The sequence below is a fragment of the Balaenoptera acutorostrata genome, chromosome 3, assembly GCF_949987535.1.
Source record: "Balaenoptera acutorostrata chromosome 3, mBalAcu1.1, whole genome shotgun sequence".
Taxonomy (NCBI): Eukaryota; Metazoa; Chordata; class Mammalia; order Artiodactyla; family Balaenopteridae; genus Balaenoptera; species Balaenoptera acutorostrata.
Window position 1 is genome coordinate 4,512,335 of NC_080066.1, and position 19,571 is coordinate 4,531,905.

General features: G+C 41.3%; 1 protein-coding gene across 3 annotated transcripts in view; it reads right to left on the reverse strand.

The window, feature by feature from the left end:
- CACNB2 (calcium voltage-gated channel auxiliary subunit beta 2) overlaps positions 1–19,571 on the reverse strand; it is a 400,160-nt gene that overhangs the window by 371,957 nt on the left and 8,632 nt on the right. For all 3 annotated transcript variants that reach the window (XM_057542160.1, XM_057542158.1, XM_057542159.1), the window contains exon 2: positions 18,243–18,335. In XM_057542160.1, the coding sequence (XP_057398143.1) occupies positions 18,243–18,335 (93 nt within the window). The remainder of the gene's footprint in view (positions 1–18,242; positions 18,336–19,571) is intronic.

Sequence of the window (19,571 nt, forward strand, 5' to 3'; positions counted from 1 at the left end):
ATAGCAGGTATCTGAAGTGGAATCACCTGGTAAACATGTAGATGTCCTGATGCACAACAGGACATATTTTTTCTAATACAGGTCACATTTATCAAACAAAAGGAGCTAGTTTTTTTAAAAAAACTGCCACCAATGACCCAGTATTATCACTCCTGAATTTCCTTGAGATTCTATGCTATTGCAGTTATTATTGGTATAATAAGGTTATTTAGGCTAATCTGTTCCACAGTCAACTTCCACAGTCAACGCAAGCATTTCTGAGATGAGCTGCAGGGTTGAGTAGCCAGTGAGAAAGAAAACACCGGGTGTGCCCCCCAGGCTCTGGCAATCCCCTCTCCCACCATCCCCAATCTGTTGCATTGTTTCCTTAGCGAAGGATTCTAGGCAAATTTCCCTTTAAAAACAGGATGGGGGTGGGGTAACAGGAGACTGGGGAGGCCTGGCCTCAGGGCTCTAGAAACTTTCCGGTTTTAGTCTCAGTAACTGGGAAAGAAAATGGGAAGCCATTGGGATCTAGAAGTTTGGGAGAATTCAAAGTACTTCCCAGCTCTGTTCATTTCTTTCCTTCTCTCTGCCACTCTGCAGAGGTCTGGGGACCCTCAACACTTTTTCCCTCCTCTTTCCCGCTGGGGACTAGACCTCTTCAGGCAAAAGAACTGGTGCACAAATAACTATCCTCAAAGTAAGAAAGTGTACATAATTTCCTAAACACATATCCAGGAAGAGTTATGTTTGGAGATTAAAATAAAGGAACTCCTAAAGAGATGTGCTTATCAATTAATTCAGATATGAACTGCTTTGATTTTTTACGATTGATCACTGCTAACTTACAACAGAAATACTTATGACCTTAATAGTAATGTTAGATTATATATATTATCCCGAAAGTCATACATAGAAGGAAATGTGTACACATGTATACATATATATGTACATATATAGTCATACCTTATGGATATAAGCTCAACTTCTATTTAGAGCCCGCTTTTTAAATTATACAACTTTCTCAAGAGATCATTTTTGACATGAAATCTACAACAAAACACATTTTGACCCAGAAACCTCCAACTCTTCAAACCACAGAAATGTAAACATCCACCGTCAACCTAACATCAGTTTGAAGGTAAGTAAGAAGGCATATGGCATTTGTTAATATCCATCTTGCCCTTTAAAATGTCCCACACGTAAAGAGAGAGCTAAGAGAGAAAACCCTTATTTGGTGCTTGTTGAGATGGAGTAGGTTCTGAACAGTTTATGCAGAACCGATGGATGTGAAGAAGGTACTGGAAAGATGCGGAAACGTCTCCTCTGGGACGGAAGCGGTCCTGGCGGGAAAAGCCAGATGACCCACAGGTGTACTCCAGGGGGCGCACGGGGCAGGGATGCTGGTTCCTCCATAGACTTGTTTGGCCTCATCTCCCACCCACCAGTCACAGCAGTCACACATGCCATTTTTCTGCCCTTTCTTCTGCCTTGACACAGGACGAGCTTTCTCAGCCCAGCGCATCCTTCCCAGTTTCTCCCCCTAGAACGTTTCTCCCCACCTTTCAACATCCAGCTCAAACCGGACCTCCTTTGTGACACGTCCTCCAATTCCCATGATAGAATTCATCAGTTCCTCACCCCCTGCCCCATGTACCCAACACATGTTGCAAGCACCTCTATTACCAAACTCCTAACAGTGGACTTGAAAGCACTAATACATTTAATAAAATGCTTTAATATTTTAACCTAAGCACCTTGTTATTTTATTGAGATATAATCGACGCATCACATTGGATTCATTTTAGGGGTACCGCATAATGATTCGATGCACGTATATATTGTGAAATGATCACCACGGTAAGTCTACTTAACATCTACCACCACATGAAGTTACAATTTTGTTTTCTTCGTGATGAAAACGTTGAAAACTTACTGTTAGCAGCTTTCAAATATACACGACGGTATTGTTAATGATAGTCACGGTGCTGTACATTACATCCCTAGGACTTATTTATCTTAAAACTGGAAAGAACCTGGTTATTTTATTCTCTGTCTGGCCCAGTGCCTGGCAAAGACATGCCACACGTTGGTGAACAAATGAATCAGTGAATGAACAAGCAGCTTTGGGTAAATGAGGGCCAGTAAAGAGAACTTAGCACAAATAAAGTCTAGCAGAGTCAGGAAGTACAGATATATCAATACCTGGTCTGTTTTCCATGTAGTTTTCATAAACAACCAAAAGTTAGTCAGAGACATCATTTCATAAGAAAGTGTAGATACCTTCAAACCTTGAATCCAGAGTTGCTTTTCTGCTTTGAATAAAAAGGACTAAACACTGGTGTGTGGTCCTGAAACGACTGTGTTTGAAAATCAGGCTACATGCAATCTTCTTTTTTTTTTAATCATTAAAATACAGTTTATTTTATTTGTATGACCCATCACATCTTCAGGATGCTGACGCCTCCTGTATTATTAACTGCAATCGAGAGCAACTATGGAAAAGGCTAGTAAAACTGTTTTGACCTGTTTTATGGGAATATTGTAAACAGCTCCCCAAAGACCATTAGCATGCAGAGCTGTCTAACAGACACTAAGCAATTCTCCTTCCAAAAGAGGGTAATTAGATAGGGCAAAGGGCAGTGTCTCTCCATAACCAAACAACCTAATTTTCTCAAATGACTGCTCTCCCGCAAACACATGGCCTGAGGCAGAGAGAGAATGGCTGATTCTCAACATCTACGAGCTAACTACTTCTACTCCAGGGGAAACGGCTGTTCGTCGCAACACTGGTTTAGAAGGGTTTGCACACATTCACTGAAAAAGCCACAACATGACATTAAGAGAAGCAGCTGTCTGGGGCTATGATTCCTCCAACCTTCTTCAGCTTGATGATGAAGAGGAAAACCTATTTATATTGTGTTGGCATGTGGTTTTATTTTATCTACTGGAAAACTCTTAACAGATTTAAAAAAATGCAAAACCCTAATAAGGTTGCCGGTAGAAAAACATCAGCCTCTGCCTCTAGCTGTGCTCTGTCAGGTCCTTCAGCCCAGAAACCTCTCTGCAGAGGCGGAGAGGCTATGCAACCTCTGAGAGTGCGACTTTGCTCGTTCTCCGTGCGCCGGTGGGGCAGGTGTTCACCGAGCAGCCCCTCTCAGCAGAGCCTCACCCTGGGGTCCCCATCTCTCACCACAAGAGCTTCTGCCCTTCACTTGACCTCACACCCTGCCCACTCCCACCCACCCTACGTCTTCCTCTTGCCCCTAGCTATTTTGAAACTTCTCAAACCTATAGAAAAATGTAAAGACAGGTACGGTTAGTAATACCTGCATAAATCAAAACAACAAAGAGGTACCACCTCACACCGGTCACAATGGCCATCATTAAAGAGTCTACAAATAACAAATGCTGGAGAAGGTGTGGAGAAAAGGGAACCCTCCTACACTGTTGGTGGAAATGTAAATTGGTGCAACCACTATGGAGAGTAAAAGACTAAAAATAAAGCTACCGTATGATCCAGCAATCCCACTCCTGGGCCTATATCCAGACAAAACTGTAATTCGAAAGATCCATGCACCCCTTTGTTCATAGCAGCACTGTTCACAGTAGCCAAGATATGGAAACAACCTAGCTGTCCATAACAGGTGAATGGATAAAGAAGAGGTGGTACATATATACAATGGAATATGACTCAGCCATAAAAAAGAATGAAATCATGCCATTTGCAGCAACATGGATGGACCTAGAGATTATCATACTAAGTGAAGTAAGTCAGAGGAAGACAAATACCATATGATATCACCTATATGTGGAATCTAAAGTATGTCACAAATCAACATACCTATGAGACAGAAACAGACTCACAGACATAGAGAACAGACTGTGGTTGCCAAGGGGGAGCGGGGTGGGGGAGGGATGGATTGGGAGTTTAGGATTAGCAGATGCAAACTACTATATAGAGAATGGATAAACAACAAGGTCCTACTGTATAGCACAGGGAACTATAGTCAATATCCTGTGATAAACCATAATGGAAAAGAATATGAAAAAGAATGTATAGATGTATAACTGAATCACTTTGCTGTGCAGCAGAAGTTAAACACAACATTGTAAATCAACTATACTTCAATAAAATTAAAAAAAAAATACCTGCATAACCTCCACTCAGATTTCCTAACTGTGAACACCTCTCTCTCTTCATGTGTGCTCAGCACTAAAGAGGTGGCCCTCCTGAGTCTTTGATGGTGCTGGACCCTGAGGCCACCTCAGCCCTTGGGACTCACTGCTATGTCCAGCTCTAGCAGAGTCTTGGCTCGGTAGCTGGACCCCATGCCTTACACCAAGAGCCAATAGTCACAGTCGCTGCCTTTGGCCCAACGACCCAGAACCGCCATGCCACTTCCTCCCAGATTTTGAGACAATCATCACTATTGTCTAAAGTTTCTCATTGCCCAACAAACACCTAGACATTCCCAAGAGGACACCAATTTGACATAATAAATACTATGTACTTTTTAAGTGTATGAACTTGAGCAAATTATTAATCTTTGTAGGCCTCAACTCATCAGCTCTTAAATGGGGATACTAATGGTGCCCACCTCAGTGAGTTGTGCTAATGATGAAATAAAGTGCTTATCAGAGTGGCTGACACATTGTCAGCATTCAATAAACGTTAGCGATCACTATCATCTTTACTCAAATAGTTTCTTTGACACCAGTTGCTTTTCCAATTAGCCAACCCATCAGTGCATTCTTGCAAACCTTTCCCCGCCCCAGGACGTTGCATCACAACCCATCATGGCACAGGGGCGTCTGGGATCTGGTGGCCTCCTGAGGCAGGAGAGAGCTGGGCCCCAGGCTGAGTAGTTGCAACCGGTCTCTTGTTGACACTTGGAGATAAAGATATGACAGGGGCAGAGCCCTGCTTGAGTAAAAGATAAGGCGACCACACTTTTCTCATTCTCATGGTCAAGGAGACCTCCCAGACCACACGTGCACAGAAAAGTTCCTCAGGGGTCAGAGAAAGGAAGGGGTGTCAGCCCATAATATGTCCTGCCAACCTCCCAGAAACCCTTGCACTGGAATCCATCTTGGCTGAAAGATGCATGTGCCAATCTGAGTCAGAACAAATATGGGCATGAATGAGATAATTGGCCAAAGGGAACTCGGAAAACTGCCCCCATATAAGCAATCTCAGCCACCCCTATTGGGCTCGACTCACTCCAAGTCTGCTCGTATGTTCTTCCACACGTACTTTGCTTCCAGTAAACACTTTATCTGCTTCACAATCTCTGTCTCTTTGCTGAATTCTTTCTTCAAAGAAGACAAGGTCCTGCTTCAAGCCACCACACCACCCCACGGCCCCCCAGGATCACTCCTTTGTTCCCAACTTCATCTCCCATCCATCTCTCCATACACCCCGGTTCCATGCACATGGGTACTTACCATCCCAGAAACGCACTGCACACTTACATTTTAGGTTTCAAATTATTAATTTAAAATTTCAATTTTAAATTGTTACATTTAAGTTGGAATTTTAAATTGAAAACTATTTGGGGGGATAAATGCTCAGATGCTATCTCTCCTTACTATTCAGATTAAAACGTCACTTCCTCAGGGCTCACACAGGACTTTCTTCTGTTCCTCTACTATAGTAGATACTTCAAGTTCAGGAATGGTCATTCATAAGTCAGTAAGTCGTGCCTTGGTTTAATACTTCCCTAGTAGCCACGAGCTACCTAACTTTTTCTCTTTATGATACATTCTGATCCCTTGATCCCTTTCAGGTAATAGTGCTTAATCATAAGTGGCCATTAGAATCCCTTGTGAACTGTTTCCAAAATGCACATGTCTAGCCGTTGATCCTAACAACACACTTGACTGTGAAACCTTTAATAGAGATTTCTAGTCCGGACTCCTTACACACAGTCTGCTTCCTAAAGGAACATCACTTGAAATAAGACCTTGAAAAGCGTAATGTTCTTCTGTGTAAGCCTCACCTTGGCGAACCAGTAAGCATCCTCAAATAAATCAGCAAGAGACAACCTATGATCTTTGATTTTTTTTTTCCCCCACAAGTAACTAACACATAGCAGGGCATTCTGACCCACCATGTGGTTTTTCTCCTTGCTGCAGCTCTCCTTGTAATTGTCAGAGAGAAAGATTAAGTGAGGATGCTATTTCCTCATTCTTCTTGCTAGTAAACGTCTATAAGCTTGAAGTCATAACTGCAAGAACGCAATGGACAATAATTCACTGTGAGAAATTCAAGTACAAAAATTATTTTAAACCAGTAGCTCCAATCTTGACACATATGATTCAGGCATAAAATTACATTTTAAAATACAGCTCTGTTTTTAAATATGAGAGGGAAAAGGGTAAAAGAAAAACTTAGAAGCCACAGAATACATACTCACACACACATATATGCATAAATGTCTGTATGTGTGTGTACTCATGGCCGTCCTGAAGCTGAGTGCAAAGAAAACATTTACTGTAGATGTGCAACAGTTCATATGCATTTTACTCATATGCTAAAGTGAGAACCAGATTCTGGATTACGCTGATGAGTTTAATGTTTAAAAGCCTCAAGCCTTTTAAATGTTTTACAAACCTCTGACATGTCCCTAGGTATAAGTGATCAAGGCCTTAGGAAGAGATTTTATACTCTGAAGAAACTGAATATTCTAAATAAAAGATCATATGATAAAGAAAATTAAAGTGGGTTCATAACTGAGATATTAGTTTAATGGGCTGATTACAAAAATACATAGTTGTTTCATTTCTATATGGACCACTGACATAAGTGAGGGAAATGCACCTTTCTATTCTTTTAATACTCTAGTAAAAGATGTTTTTCTGCTAATTTTGGGGTCAGTGCTTTTTAGTGTAAGTCTATCATCATGTTAAACACTTAAGGTATAAGGAAACAAATTATATATGATGCTAATTATAACAGAGTGACCACCTGTTATGGGTTGGATTACGCCCCTGCCAAATTTATATGCTGACGTCCTAAGCCCCAGTACCTCAGAATATGACTTTATTTGGATATAGGGTCTTTATAGAGGTACCTAAATTAAAATGAGGTCATTAGGATGGGCCCTAATCTGACACGACTGGTGTCCTTATAAGAAGGGGAATTGCAGACAAACACACAACAGAGAGAACACCATGTGAACATGAAGATAGCCACCTACAAGCCAAGGAAAGAGGCCTGGGACAGATCTTTCCTTCTCTGCCAGTACCTTGATCTCAGAGTTTTAGCCTCCAGAACAGGTGACAATAAATTTCTGTTGTTTGGGACTTCCCTAGTGGTGCAGTGGTTAAGAATTTGTCTGCCGGGCTTCCCTGGTGGCGCAGTGGTTGAGAATCTGCCTGCCGATGCAGGGGACACGGGTTCGAGCCCTGGTCTGGGAAGATCCCACATGCTGCGGAGCAACTAGGCCCGTGAGCCACAACTACTGAGCCTGCGCATCTGGAGCCTGTGCTCCGCAACAAGAGAGACCGCGATAGTGAGAGGCCCGCGCACCGCGATGAAGAGTGACCCCCGCTTGCCGCAACTGGAGAAAGCCCTCGCACAGAAATGAAGACCCGACACAGCCAAAAATAAAATAAATAAAAATTAAAAAAAAAAAAAAAAAAAGAATCCATCTGCCAATGCAGGGGACATGGGTTCAAACCCTGGTCCGGGAAGATCCCACATGCCACGGAGCAACTAAGCCCATGAGCCACAACTACTGAGCCTGCATGCTGCAACTACTGAAGCCCGCGCACCTAGAGCCCGTGCTCCGCAACAAGAGAAGTCACCGCAGTGAGAAGCCCGCGCACCGCAATGAAGAGTAGCCCCCGCTCGCCGCAACTAGAGGAAGCCCGCGCGCAGCAACGAAGACCCAACGCAGCCAAAAATGAATGAATGAATGAATAAATAAATAAATAAATAAATCTCCGTTGTTTAAGCTGCCCAGTTTGCAGTACTTTGTTACAACAGCTCTAGCAAACGAATACACCATCTCTGTTATTTTTCTTTCAAATGAAAAGTTTGTTTGTTTTGGTTGGCGGGGGTTGCTTTAAAGAAGCGGTTGGCCATTTTCCAGTTTTCAGATATAGCACATGGGCCAAAGAGAAGTGGACAAATCCTTCCATGGGAGTGAGACATCTGAATGGGAGTAAACTTCAAGGTCACACCTACATGAAAAAGAGGACCCCTGGCTCAGAGAAAATAGCACTTTCTAGGAAAGAAGAACTGGTGAGGTCACAATGCCCAGACACTCAGGATGGAGAGGAGAAAGCAGAGTCTAGGCCAAGTGTCCTTGTCAGAAAGTCCAAACAGTCAAGCTGTCCCCTGGGCTCTCCTGTCACCAGCTGTCACGTACAAGAAGGAATGGAAGCTGGTACTTTTCTACGTGTATCAAGGACATAAGGAAATATGAAGGGAGATGTAAAGCCCTAAGCCAAGATATGCCTCTAAAACTCGAGGACTATTTTACAGGAATGACACAGATGGTGAGATGGTAGCAAGGGACTTCCTGAAGAACTTTATATTTTCTCCCAGTTATGAGTCAATAGAAGACTCTATAAAAGTTTTTCCCTCCCCCAGTGATCATCTACCTGTTGTTTTCTTTTTTCCCTCCTTTATCCTCAAACTCTAAAATAAGCAGAGGGTGACACTGGGATCAATGACAAAGGTGGGGTAGTCCTAAAGTCTCTCATTTAGCAAGCACCTACTACATGCCAGGCACTGAGCTAAACGTTTTAAAGACCCCATCTTGAATACCTGCAACCCTCCTAAAAGTTCTCATCATTATACCCGTCGTGTACATGCAGAACAGAGACGTTGGTCCCCTTTCTCCCTTTTATTCTTGTCTATCATCACTGTGAGTGGAGAGGGAATCTTTAACATAACACATCAAAGTCACACTAGCTAATATAACATTTATCAGGAGCAAAGCATTGTTTCAAATCGGGGTTTCTCAACCACATCACTGTTGACATGCCGGGTTGGGTAATTCTTTGCTGGGGGGCTGTTCTGTGCATTGTAGGATGTTTAACAGCAACCCTGGACTCCACCCACTGGATAAATGCCAGTAGCATTCCTCCTCCAGCTGTTACAACCAGCAACATCTCCAGACATTGCCAGATGTTCTTGGAGGACAAAATCGACCCCAGTTGAGAACCACTATTCTAAATGTTTTACAAATACACTCATAAAAACTCTAAAAAAATAAATAAATAAGCAGAGGGTGAAAGGAAGCATCATGATAAGATCTGGGGCAGGGATGGGAGAAACCGTTCCTTTTCTCCATCTCAGGTCTTTGCAGTAAAGACACAGGCTTGGTCATGAACGTGGAAAAATGATGAGATAAGATGGGAATACTTGTTGAATTGAACTATTGCAAATATTTCTGAGACATTAGCCAAACTCTCAAAAAGGACTTCTTTAGCATCTGATAATCATCAGGCGTGAAGATTTCCAGAAACAAATTAATAGAGAACAAAGAGAAGCTGACGATATTTACATCTATGAGAGACAGAATAGGAAAGAGAGAACTATTCCTTGGCTGGATCAGCCTGCTATCTTGGGTATGACGCCTGTGAAGACCTGAGACACGTGAACAGTTAACCTGGAGGGAAGTAACTGACCTTCACTTCAGCACGACTCGGAAAAGTTATTGCAAGTTCACTCTTGAATGGAACCCCATTTTCTTAGCCATACTAATTACTCCATATTAGATCACCTGTACGTTTTCAATTAATTTAGTGGGGCTAATTTAGCTAGGACTTCCCATGGATTGGCCAAGCAGAAAATGAATAATAATGGAAGAAAATGGGGCATAAGTGGAAAGTATATTATAATTTGAAATATATCTGAGAGTCTAAAAATTAAAAACACCTACAGAAATGATTCTGGGTTGTAAAGTGATATTTTTTTATCTCAGTGGAAAAAAGGTAGGCAAAGATAAAAAATGCATCAATCTCCAAAATTATTTTAATAATGAGGAAACCTAATCAAAACTAGTTTAGAGGGTAGGTGTTCCAAATACATGAAAACAATCTGAAAATGAGGAAGGTTGGTATATAACCATGCCCTTGTTCTCCTACAAAAATTATGTTCAAAAAGACATGTTAAAGCTCATGATATGGTGAAGTACAAAATAGAACTTTTAAAAAATACTTTGTAAAGTACTTATGTCAACTAAAAGAAAAAAGTAAAACATTCTCAGTAACATAAAAGCCTACACCATGGAAAGAATGGACTTTTTGAAGAGCTCGATATTTTTATACTGATATATTTTAGAAGAGTTCTTCAGAGGACTCAGAAAAGTTTCTGCCATTCACAAAATCTAAATGAATGCCTAATAAGATAGAAAGACATTTACAGGAAATCACAGTGGCAATAAATCTACTGCATTATTATTTATAGTTGTGTTTGTGACGAATACAGCCTAACACGGCAACAAGCCAGTATTTAAGGGCTGAAAGATTTATCCAACCTTAAACATATCAGTCTATGCAGGCCTGGAGTCTGTAATCATTATCACAGTTTAATCTGCCTTTTGCAAAACAAAACTAAAAAATAGACTGTGTGTCTCTGTGATTAATCATTTGTATTTAAAGCCAATCTGAACGAAGAAAAGGTCCAAAAAAGCAGCCCCGAGAACATGGTACTGGAAAGCAATGGAATGTGTTTAGAATACCATGTTCTGAAAAAGTGTCGTGCAACCTTCTGTTAAATATTTGGTTCATTCCATTTTGTCATTCCGATTTGTATCCTGGAAGCCCTTAGACGCGACAGGATTACTTCCTGACAATGGCAACATAAATTGGTGAGCAAAATCCCAGATCAGTTGCAAAGTTCTTCCCCGTGAACCCCACCAAAATAATGGTGCTTGCAAAGTCCAAGAAGAGTTGTTGATTTCTAAGGCTCAACTTTCGGCACAAAGGACTCCAGCTGGTACCACTGGGAGACCTATCAAAATTATCAGTGGAGACAGTTGGTGAGTCCTGGCTACACTCAGCAGAGCATAGAAGAGAGCTCAGATCACGGGGTACCCTGAACACTGAATGAAAGCTGCCAGGCTGTGGGATCATCGAAATAAAGCAAACTGGCAGTCATCCCCTTAGCATTTGGTGTTCATCTTAGGAATACTGCCAGGTACATACACGTAGCCAGGGAGAACACATCTTTAAGAAAATGAAGAAATTGAAAAAAGAGAGAAGAGGAGAGGAGGATAGAAGAGAGGAGTAATGGGACTGAAAAGCAGTTACCAACATTGCCCTCACCGCACCCCACAAGCTGCTTTAAACTTTGATGACCAGCTCTTCTTTGCAGATGTACATAGTTTCCCCGACCTTGGCAGAATCAAAGAATTTATACAGTTAGCAGTTCTTGCACAATCTCCTGAAAAGAACGGCACAAATGTTCTATCCTTCAATGCCATGTGGGCCTTGCTAATCCTAGCCTCCTGTTTTCTTCCAGTAAATTAATTTACTTGCTTAGGTACTCGTGCGAAAATAAACATCTAGTTCACCTCGTCTCTCTCCTTCTCCAGGTCTGACAACAAATCTCGGGGATTTTTTTCCCCTTTCTTTGGATGAAGTTGGGGGGAAGAGCTAAATTCTATGAAAACTGAATTATCTTCATCAACTAGAAATTTATGTCGGGCATGAAATGCAAAAGATTTTAAGAACTGTAGCCTTTCCAGGTTTATTATTATGAGAAATGAAGTTCTCTTATTGATAGCTCCGTTCACAGCACAGAGCCAAAGACTACAAAGAATTTATACTACAATCAAAGACAGCCTGGATATCTTCATATCTTAATAATAAATCCAAGATAACCACAGCCTGATGTATTAAATACCTTTTAGGACATGAACAATTTGAAAAAGAATCTTCATTAATTCTAATTACGGTGCCTATAAGTCATGTTTAACACTTTCCACCCCTCAATAAATTAAAATTAAAGTGCCTATTTACAAAGCGCAAGCCCTAATGAACCAAAAAATCATTTCTAAAGGGGTCTGATGTTAAACCCAGGTGCTGTGTATACACGTCTAACTTAACCCAGATTCATGGACCAACATCAGCGTCAGTCAAACCTCGAAACCAACCAGTGTGACACTGCAGGTGATGCAGACTTGAGTTCACTTCCAAGTTTATTTAAAAAAAAAAAAAAGGAAAAAAGGGACTTTCACAATTCCAAAAAGTTTGTGTTTCTTTGACTTTCACGGGAGAAAGGAAAAAATAAACACTCTTCCAATTATACTTCTCTACTTCTCAGGACCAATAACAGCGACAGAGTCTGCTAAAATGGTGACACCAACTGGGAATCTGAGCAACTTCTGGTGAAAGAAGTAAAGAACTGATACTTAATGTTTTCTTTTTAAAATCACGATGCTAGGGAAAACTGTCAGCGCTAAAGACATCCTCACCTTCCTACAAGGAAGGAAGTTAAAAGAATAACTTTGTAAGTGTTTGTCCTAAAAACACTGGTTGGAGTCTTTCTCCAAGTCTTTCTTAGCTGAAAGAACTAAACATGTGAAATTGATTTTCACTTATTCATGGCATTTGTTACAAAGGAGTGCAGCATAACCCAGGACAGCAAGGATCTAGTCAGCCCCCTGGATTCAAATTCTGACTCCAACTTTACCTGTTGTGTGACTGTGGACAGGTTACTGCTCTGTGTCTTAATGGTCTCATCTGTAAAATGAAGCCACAGACAGAAGATACAGCAAATAACCATAACAGTCAATAACCATGATTGTTACTTCCTCTGCCATGGTCTACTTCTTAGTCAGGTTTTAACTAATGTTCTAAATAGGCAATGATATTTATAAGTAAGAATAACACACTCTTAAATAGTATTAACTAGGTAGCGGGTACCATTCTAAGCAATTTACAAGTTTTAACTCATGTAATCCTTACGGCCAACTTTTGAGGTGGCCACTATTTCGCAGGTGCTGTACAGAGAGATGACGTCACTTGTCCAAGAGCCAACTAATAAATAAACGGCAGAGGCAGAACCCAGACGCAGGTAGACTGGCTTCAGCGTCCAGGCTCTTTTCACTACGCTGCTTCTTGAAGAAAAACCTTTGAAATAAATCTCCTAACATCCTAATTCACATAAAAAAGAACTAGGGAAATTCTAAGTTCAGTATGTAGTGAACCTACATTGCATCTAGGTGACATTTTAAGCGCAACATAAAGGAACAAGACTTAAAAAGCAAACAGATAAACCACAATGAACTTCCTTTCTAATTTAGGCTCCTCCTTGCCGTTTCCAAAAATAAGTTCTGTCTTTGAAGTAGCTGATATACGAGGTGAGCTAGGCTGTGACTTCGCAACAACCTTACGGAGAGTAGGACCAACAGCAAGCTGGTTTCCCACAGCCCATCCATGGGAAGCCGCGTGAATATCTGCCGCACGCAGCCAGCAATCCCCGTGGGCCGTGGCCGTGACGCATCACTTGCTGGTCAGAACTCAGCCCCTCCCCTGAGCTCCGGTATGGAAACCACGTCCTGGGGGAAATTAACTAAGCTCACGAGGGAAGGCATTCTCTCAATCCCCATCTCTGAAATACCACTGACTGATGATGTGAAGAACCAGAAGATGGGTTACTTGGTTAGCTTACAGTGAACTGGTCAACTACCAAAATGGAACCTTGATCTAGAATACAAAAGTTCTTTTACAGCAGCTGTTGTCCCGCTTGAGGGCCTAAAGCAGAAACATATCTGTAAGCAATCTTTCCTTAAGACTAATGAATCCTCTGAAAGAATTAGTTAGAGCAACACAAACACACGATGGCTAGAAATACACAGCCAAAAGTTTGGAAAAAAATAAAACCATGCCTTTTACCTTTTTACTTGTAGCCTTCACTCATGCTCATGTTCTAATGGATTCAGTATGTTCCAACATATTCCAACCTGTAGTTATGATATAATTTTCCAACAAATAGCCATAGGCCAAATTACAATGACTAATGGGCTATTTACCATAGAGAGTAATAAAATACTTTCATATCATAAAATCTTTCAGAGTCTAAATTTACATACATATTATATATTTTATATAATATATATACACTTATAAATACATATATTATATATCACACAATGCTCCCTAGATCCAGCCACAGGTAAACTGTAGCTTAGTTATCAGGGAAATGGATATTAATACCACAATAAGTTATGACTACACTGTCCTAAGAACCACTGAAATGAAAAACCATCGACAACACCAAGTGTGGGCAAAGCTATGAAACAACTAAAACTGTTCTCCACTGCTTGAGGGAGTAAAGACTAGTTCACCACTTTGGAAAAGTGTTCTGCAGTGTTTACTTGACTTGAACACACGACCCAGCGTTCCACTCTATTCATTGAACAAAAACTGCATTCATGTGTAGACCACAGGTAGACACAAGAATGCATGTCACAGCATGGCTCTCAATAAACCCAACTGGAAACAACTCAATGTCTAGCAACAGTAGGGGGATAAATCAGTTGTGGTATGTTCACCCATAGGAAGGCTGTCCAGCAAAGAAAACGAACCAGTTACTGAAACATACAACATAGATGAATATAAACAATGGTAAGGGTGAGTGAAAGAATTCAGACATAAAATGATTCCATTTCTATAAAATCTGCATAACAGGCCAAGTGAATTTATGGTCTCAGAAGTAGGGATAGTGGTTGGTTACCTTTAGTGAGGAAGGAGGGAGTAATGATTGGCAAGGGTTAAAGGGGGCACCTCGGGTGCTGGTAATACCTATTTCTTGACCTGGCGGTTGGTTATATAGGAGTGTTTACTTTGTGAAATCTCATCAGACTGAACACTTTATAATTTGTGCATTTTTCAGCATATATGTTATATATCAATAAGAATGTTTATTTTATTTTATTTTATTTTAGACCATGTCACACAGCTTGTGGGATCTTAGTTCCCCAACCAGGGACTGAACCCTGGCCCTTGGCAGTTAAAGTGTGGAGTCCTAACCACTGGACCACCAGGGAATTCCCAAGAATATTTTAAAAGTTAAAAAAATTGGCCTACTTCCAAGCCCAATTGTGTACATATCTGTATTAGTTTACTAGGGCTGCTGTAACAGAACAACAGAAATATATTTTCTCACAGTCTGGAGGCTTAAGTCCAAGGCCATGGTGCTGGCAGGGTTGGTTCCTGGTGAGACCTCTCTCCTTGGCTTGGGGCCAGCTATCTTCTCCCCCCTATCCTCTCAATGGCCTATTTTTTTGTGCATGCACATTCTTGGTGTCTCTTCTTTGTAGGGACACTGGTTCTATAAGATTAGGGCCCCATTCTTATGACCTCATTTAACCTTAACTACCTCTTTAAAGACCCTATCTCCAAGTACAGTCACATTGGGGGTTAGAGCTTCAACATATGGATTTGGGAAGAGTCCCCAATTCGATCTATAACAAACTCTCTTGGTTATTAAAAAAATAAAAATTCCTTCTCTTTATGTAAACTGTTCACATTTTCAACCTCTAAAATACTTAAATCTCAATATTATTAAGACCACCTAAAAGGATCAAGTTTAAAAAGTCTTAATAATATACAGTTTGTGAAAACGTTAAGTCTAAGATTTTCAAAATTATATGGAAAGTATTTTTAATTCAAGGGCAGAAATAAAATCTAATTATATTTTTAAACAGAACCCAGTGATATGGACCAAACACCATTCCAATACCAATTATACACATGCCCTAGCCACAGACAAGTAATATATACAGATGCATGTCACCTGTTTAACAAAACAATTACTGATGATAAAAGAACGTTCAAAAGGAGTGCTTTCAAATGATTTAATCTAACATATACTTATTGTTACTACCTACCCCGCATTTCTGCAGATCCTCTGATGAAACCATAATCTATTAAATATTTAGCTATGCCATAGTGGCTTTTGCTTATTTTTCAAATGGTAGCAAAATATGAATGTGGTTCTAACAGAATAGAGATTAAATTACCAAAGGAAAAATACGGTGTTTGACTCAGCCTTCTTGCCAAAGACTCTGGTTTTCCTTCTGTGATAGAAAGAAGCTGGCACTCCAGGGTTCGTGACGCCTGTAGAATCAGAACCCCAAATCCAGGCCACAGCAAGCACCTCATTATACTGAGATTCAACGAGCTGGGTTTTTGTTTCAAGGAGATGGACCTTTTATTTCAAGGAGACAGACTTTTAAGATAGATTTTTTTCAGTCTTCTGACATGCCAAAACATGGCAATATATATCTAAATTGATAGTAAGCCGTTTCCTAGCTCTCTTTATCATTTATAACTGTGTTTCACACACAGAATCTCATACGTCACCAAGAACACAAAGTCAGAAGGAAATTATGACGAGGAAAAACAAATTCCAGTTACCATACACAGTGTAGCAATCCCTCCTAACCTTCCGGATTAAGTTATCAAAACTCCAGGACAGGGGAATTCACAGCCAACAAGACAATTGGAAAATGGTACCCGGCGACTGCCTTTAAAAGACATTTTTACAGAGCTCAATGAGCCCTAGTTTATTTCTATCACAATATCTTGCTCACTTGAAACATGGCGGTTTTTCTTTCCACGCAGTTTCAACCAGCTGCCTGTCATTTTGTGTGGCTTTGCTGCAGTCTCTATGTGTCCTAAAAAGCTTATTTGTTTCTGCTTCACGTACTCCAGCGTTCAGTCCTGACATGACGACTCCCCAGGGTCAATCTCCCGGTCCCAGAGGCAGAATAAATATGGAAGTTTGAAATGGGAAAGGCCTTGAGCGACCTTCCTTTAAGAGGCTCACCTAAGCTAAGTCACTATTTCTCAAGGCTCTTCACTCAGACCCAGGACCCTGATGCCTGAATTCTGCCCGCGACAAGCTCAGGCCCACGCACACACCTTTAGTGCCCCTCGCACCCCTCCCAGCTCCTCTGCCACCATCAGAACATAGCTCCAGGGTGGGCCCTCACGCGGCTTCATCTTCCTTTCTCTTTCCAAATGTCTCTTAGCCAAACAAAAGCTCCTCTCCTTCTTAACCAGCTGTCTTTCTCCACCTTTCCACAACCGAAAACAATCCCAACGAGCAGAGACCACAACCAAAGTTTTTCCTGTAAGTTACTCAAACTTACCGTTGGCGCCCTTGATGTTGCGAGGAGGCAATGGACGGCTGGAGACGGATCATCGTTTGTCTGTGTTGGGAAAGTGGAAGGAGGCAGCCACGAGCCAAGGCCAAGATCCTCACGGATGCTACAGGTCGACACGTGTGGGCTGAACTGCTGCTAACTAATTGGGTGGGGGGGGGGGGGAGACGAGGGGAAAGGACCCCCAAAGCAGTGGGGAAAATGGTTTCCTTTCCAGCAGGGAGGGAGCAACTCTTGCAGTGGCCAGCCATCGTCTCGAGGAGCCAGTGCTCACAGACCAGGGATGATTTACGAGCCTGCTAGCCAGAAAGGGGTGGTCCTTCAACCGGGAAAGCAGGTTCTCTCCAGCGCGCTCCTCCCCCGTTTCCTCTCCACCCAGAAGCATCAGATGAAGACACCTACACCTGATGAGACTTTAGCCTCACCTGTAATCTATTATCCTCAGAGATCTGGCTGCCTCTACTCTTCCTCTGGGAATGAAAGTCCTTTCTGTAACCGTGGATGGCAGCGTTTCCAAGTCAGCGATCCTGACACCGCCTAGGGGGCAGTTCCAAACTCCTGGGCAGGAATCCACCTTAACTAAGACCAAGGCTCTGTCTCCAAAGCAGTTTCAGTTATGCCTCCAAGATACCATGTGCTCTATTTGACCTTCGTAGCCTCGACCGTTTCAAGAGCAGAGCCAATCTTCTCTTTTACAATACAAGCCCCAGGTGGGAAGAAGAAAACTCCAGCTGGAGGAAGACCAGTATCTCAACTTTACCGCTGGTGGTACGGACGCCCACCGCCTGTCTCCCTACCTCCACCCCCCCGCAAACCCCCCAAGCCTGGAATCATTTCTCCTGGGGTTCATTCATGCTGTTCTGAAGAAAGCCTTTGTAATGAAGTTTGCGTTTCTCTTTCCCCAACTTGCCGGGAAAGAGTGTAATTATGACACATATGGTCTCACTTAAAATTTAAATATATTAATTAGGACATTCAACGGCACAACTTTCACTTCGACTAAAAGCAAGTACAATAATACTATATAAATCATAGGGATGACGCTGTAAGACCACCTCTAAAAAAACCAAAAGTGAATTCATTTTCATAGACTTCGCCAAACCATGAATTTAAGAGCCCCCTTACCTGACGAACGAAACTATTTGAGGTAGTGTCAGAAGAAGTGCTCCCATCGGATCCTTTAAATCTGTTTTTCCTTCTGGCTCCCTTTCCATATGACTACAAAAAAGAAAACAAAAAGACAAATGAGATTATTATTAGACTCCCACACAGGAACCTAGACCTAGCTCTAGACAATGTTCTAGATCAAGACAAAGAATGGGTTGTCATCATATGGGCATGATTATAAAGTCATTGGTGACCATATGATATCACTTATATGTGGAATCTAAAATATGACACAATGAACTTATCTACGAAACAGAAAGAGTCACAGACATGGAGAACAGACTTGTGGTTGTGGGGGGTGAGAGGGGTGGGGGAGGGATGGAGTGGGAGTTTGGGATTAGCAGAGGCAAACTATTATATGTAGGATGGATCAACAACAAGGTCCTACTGTACAGCACAGGGAACTATATCCAATCTCCTGGGATAAACCATCATGGAAAAGAATATGAAAAAGAATGTATATATATGCCTAACTGAGTCACTTTGCTGTAGAGTGGAAATTAACGCAACATTGTAAGTCAACTATACTTCAATAAAATAAAAATTTAGAAAAGTTATTGGTGGAATCACAAATATTTATTTCAAATCAGTGAGTTGATAGGGAGGAGAGGTTTCTGGAAAAAGCAATTCATAACTGGTGAATTAAAACAATTTATGCTCTCTGTTAGCATATCTGTGGTTAAGAGGCAAAGGCCACTAAAGATAAGGCATTTAAAAAAATAAGCATTTCTGTGCAGGAGGGACTGTGGCAGTTGTACTGAGAGAGGAGAGTAACTGGTCAGAACCCTTCAGAGAGCACGAAGGCAGCAGATTCGTGCATAACGAAGTACTGTTCCCAGTGGTGCTGAACAGCCAGCTTTTCCTTCTTTTCATGTCTTCATTTGTAATTCCACAGGTATTCCTGTACTGGGGTGGTCCTTGCACCTGGTGGCTGAGGAACATTTTACAGTATGAATTCTGATTACCTTTACATAGGTAGATAGATAGATTAGATAGTTGATAGATGATAGATTAGATAGTTGAGAGATAGATGATAGATAGATGGATAGATAGTTGATAGATAGATAGATGGATGGATAGAGTGATCTAGATGGAATATGAATGAAGCCCAGTGCCAATTCTTCACATTATTGGATGGATCTAGAGAATGTTTTGAGAGATGTTGAAACAGCTATAGAAGTGGTAGCGAATTACACAAAATTAAAATACTTTGTACAATTCTCTGGCCCATTGTTGTAATGTTTGAATATGAAGTGAAAAGATCGTGGGGTTTTTTTTTTTTTATTA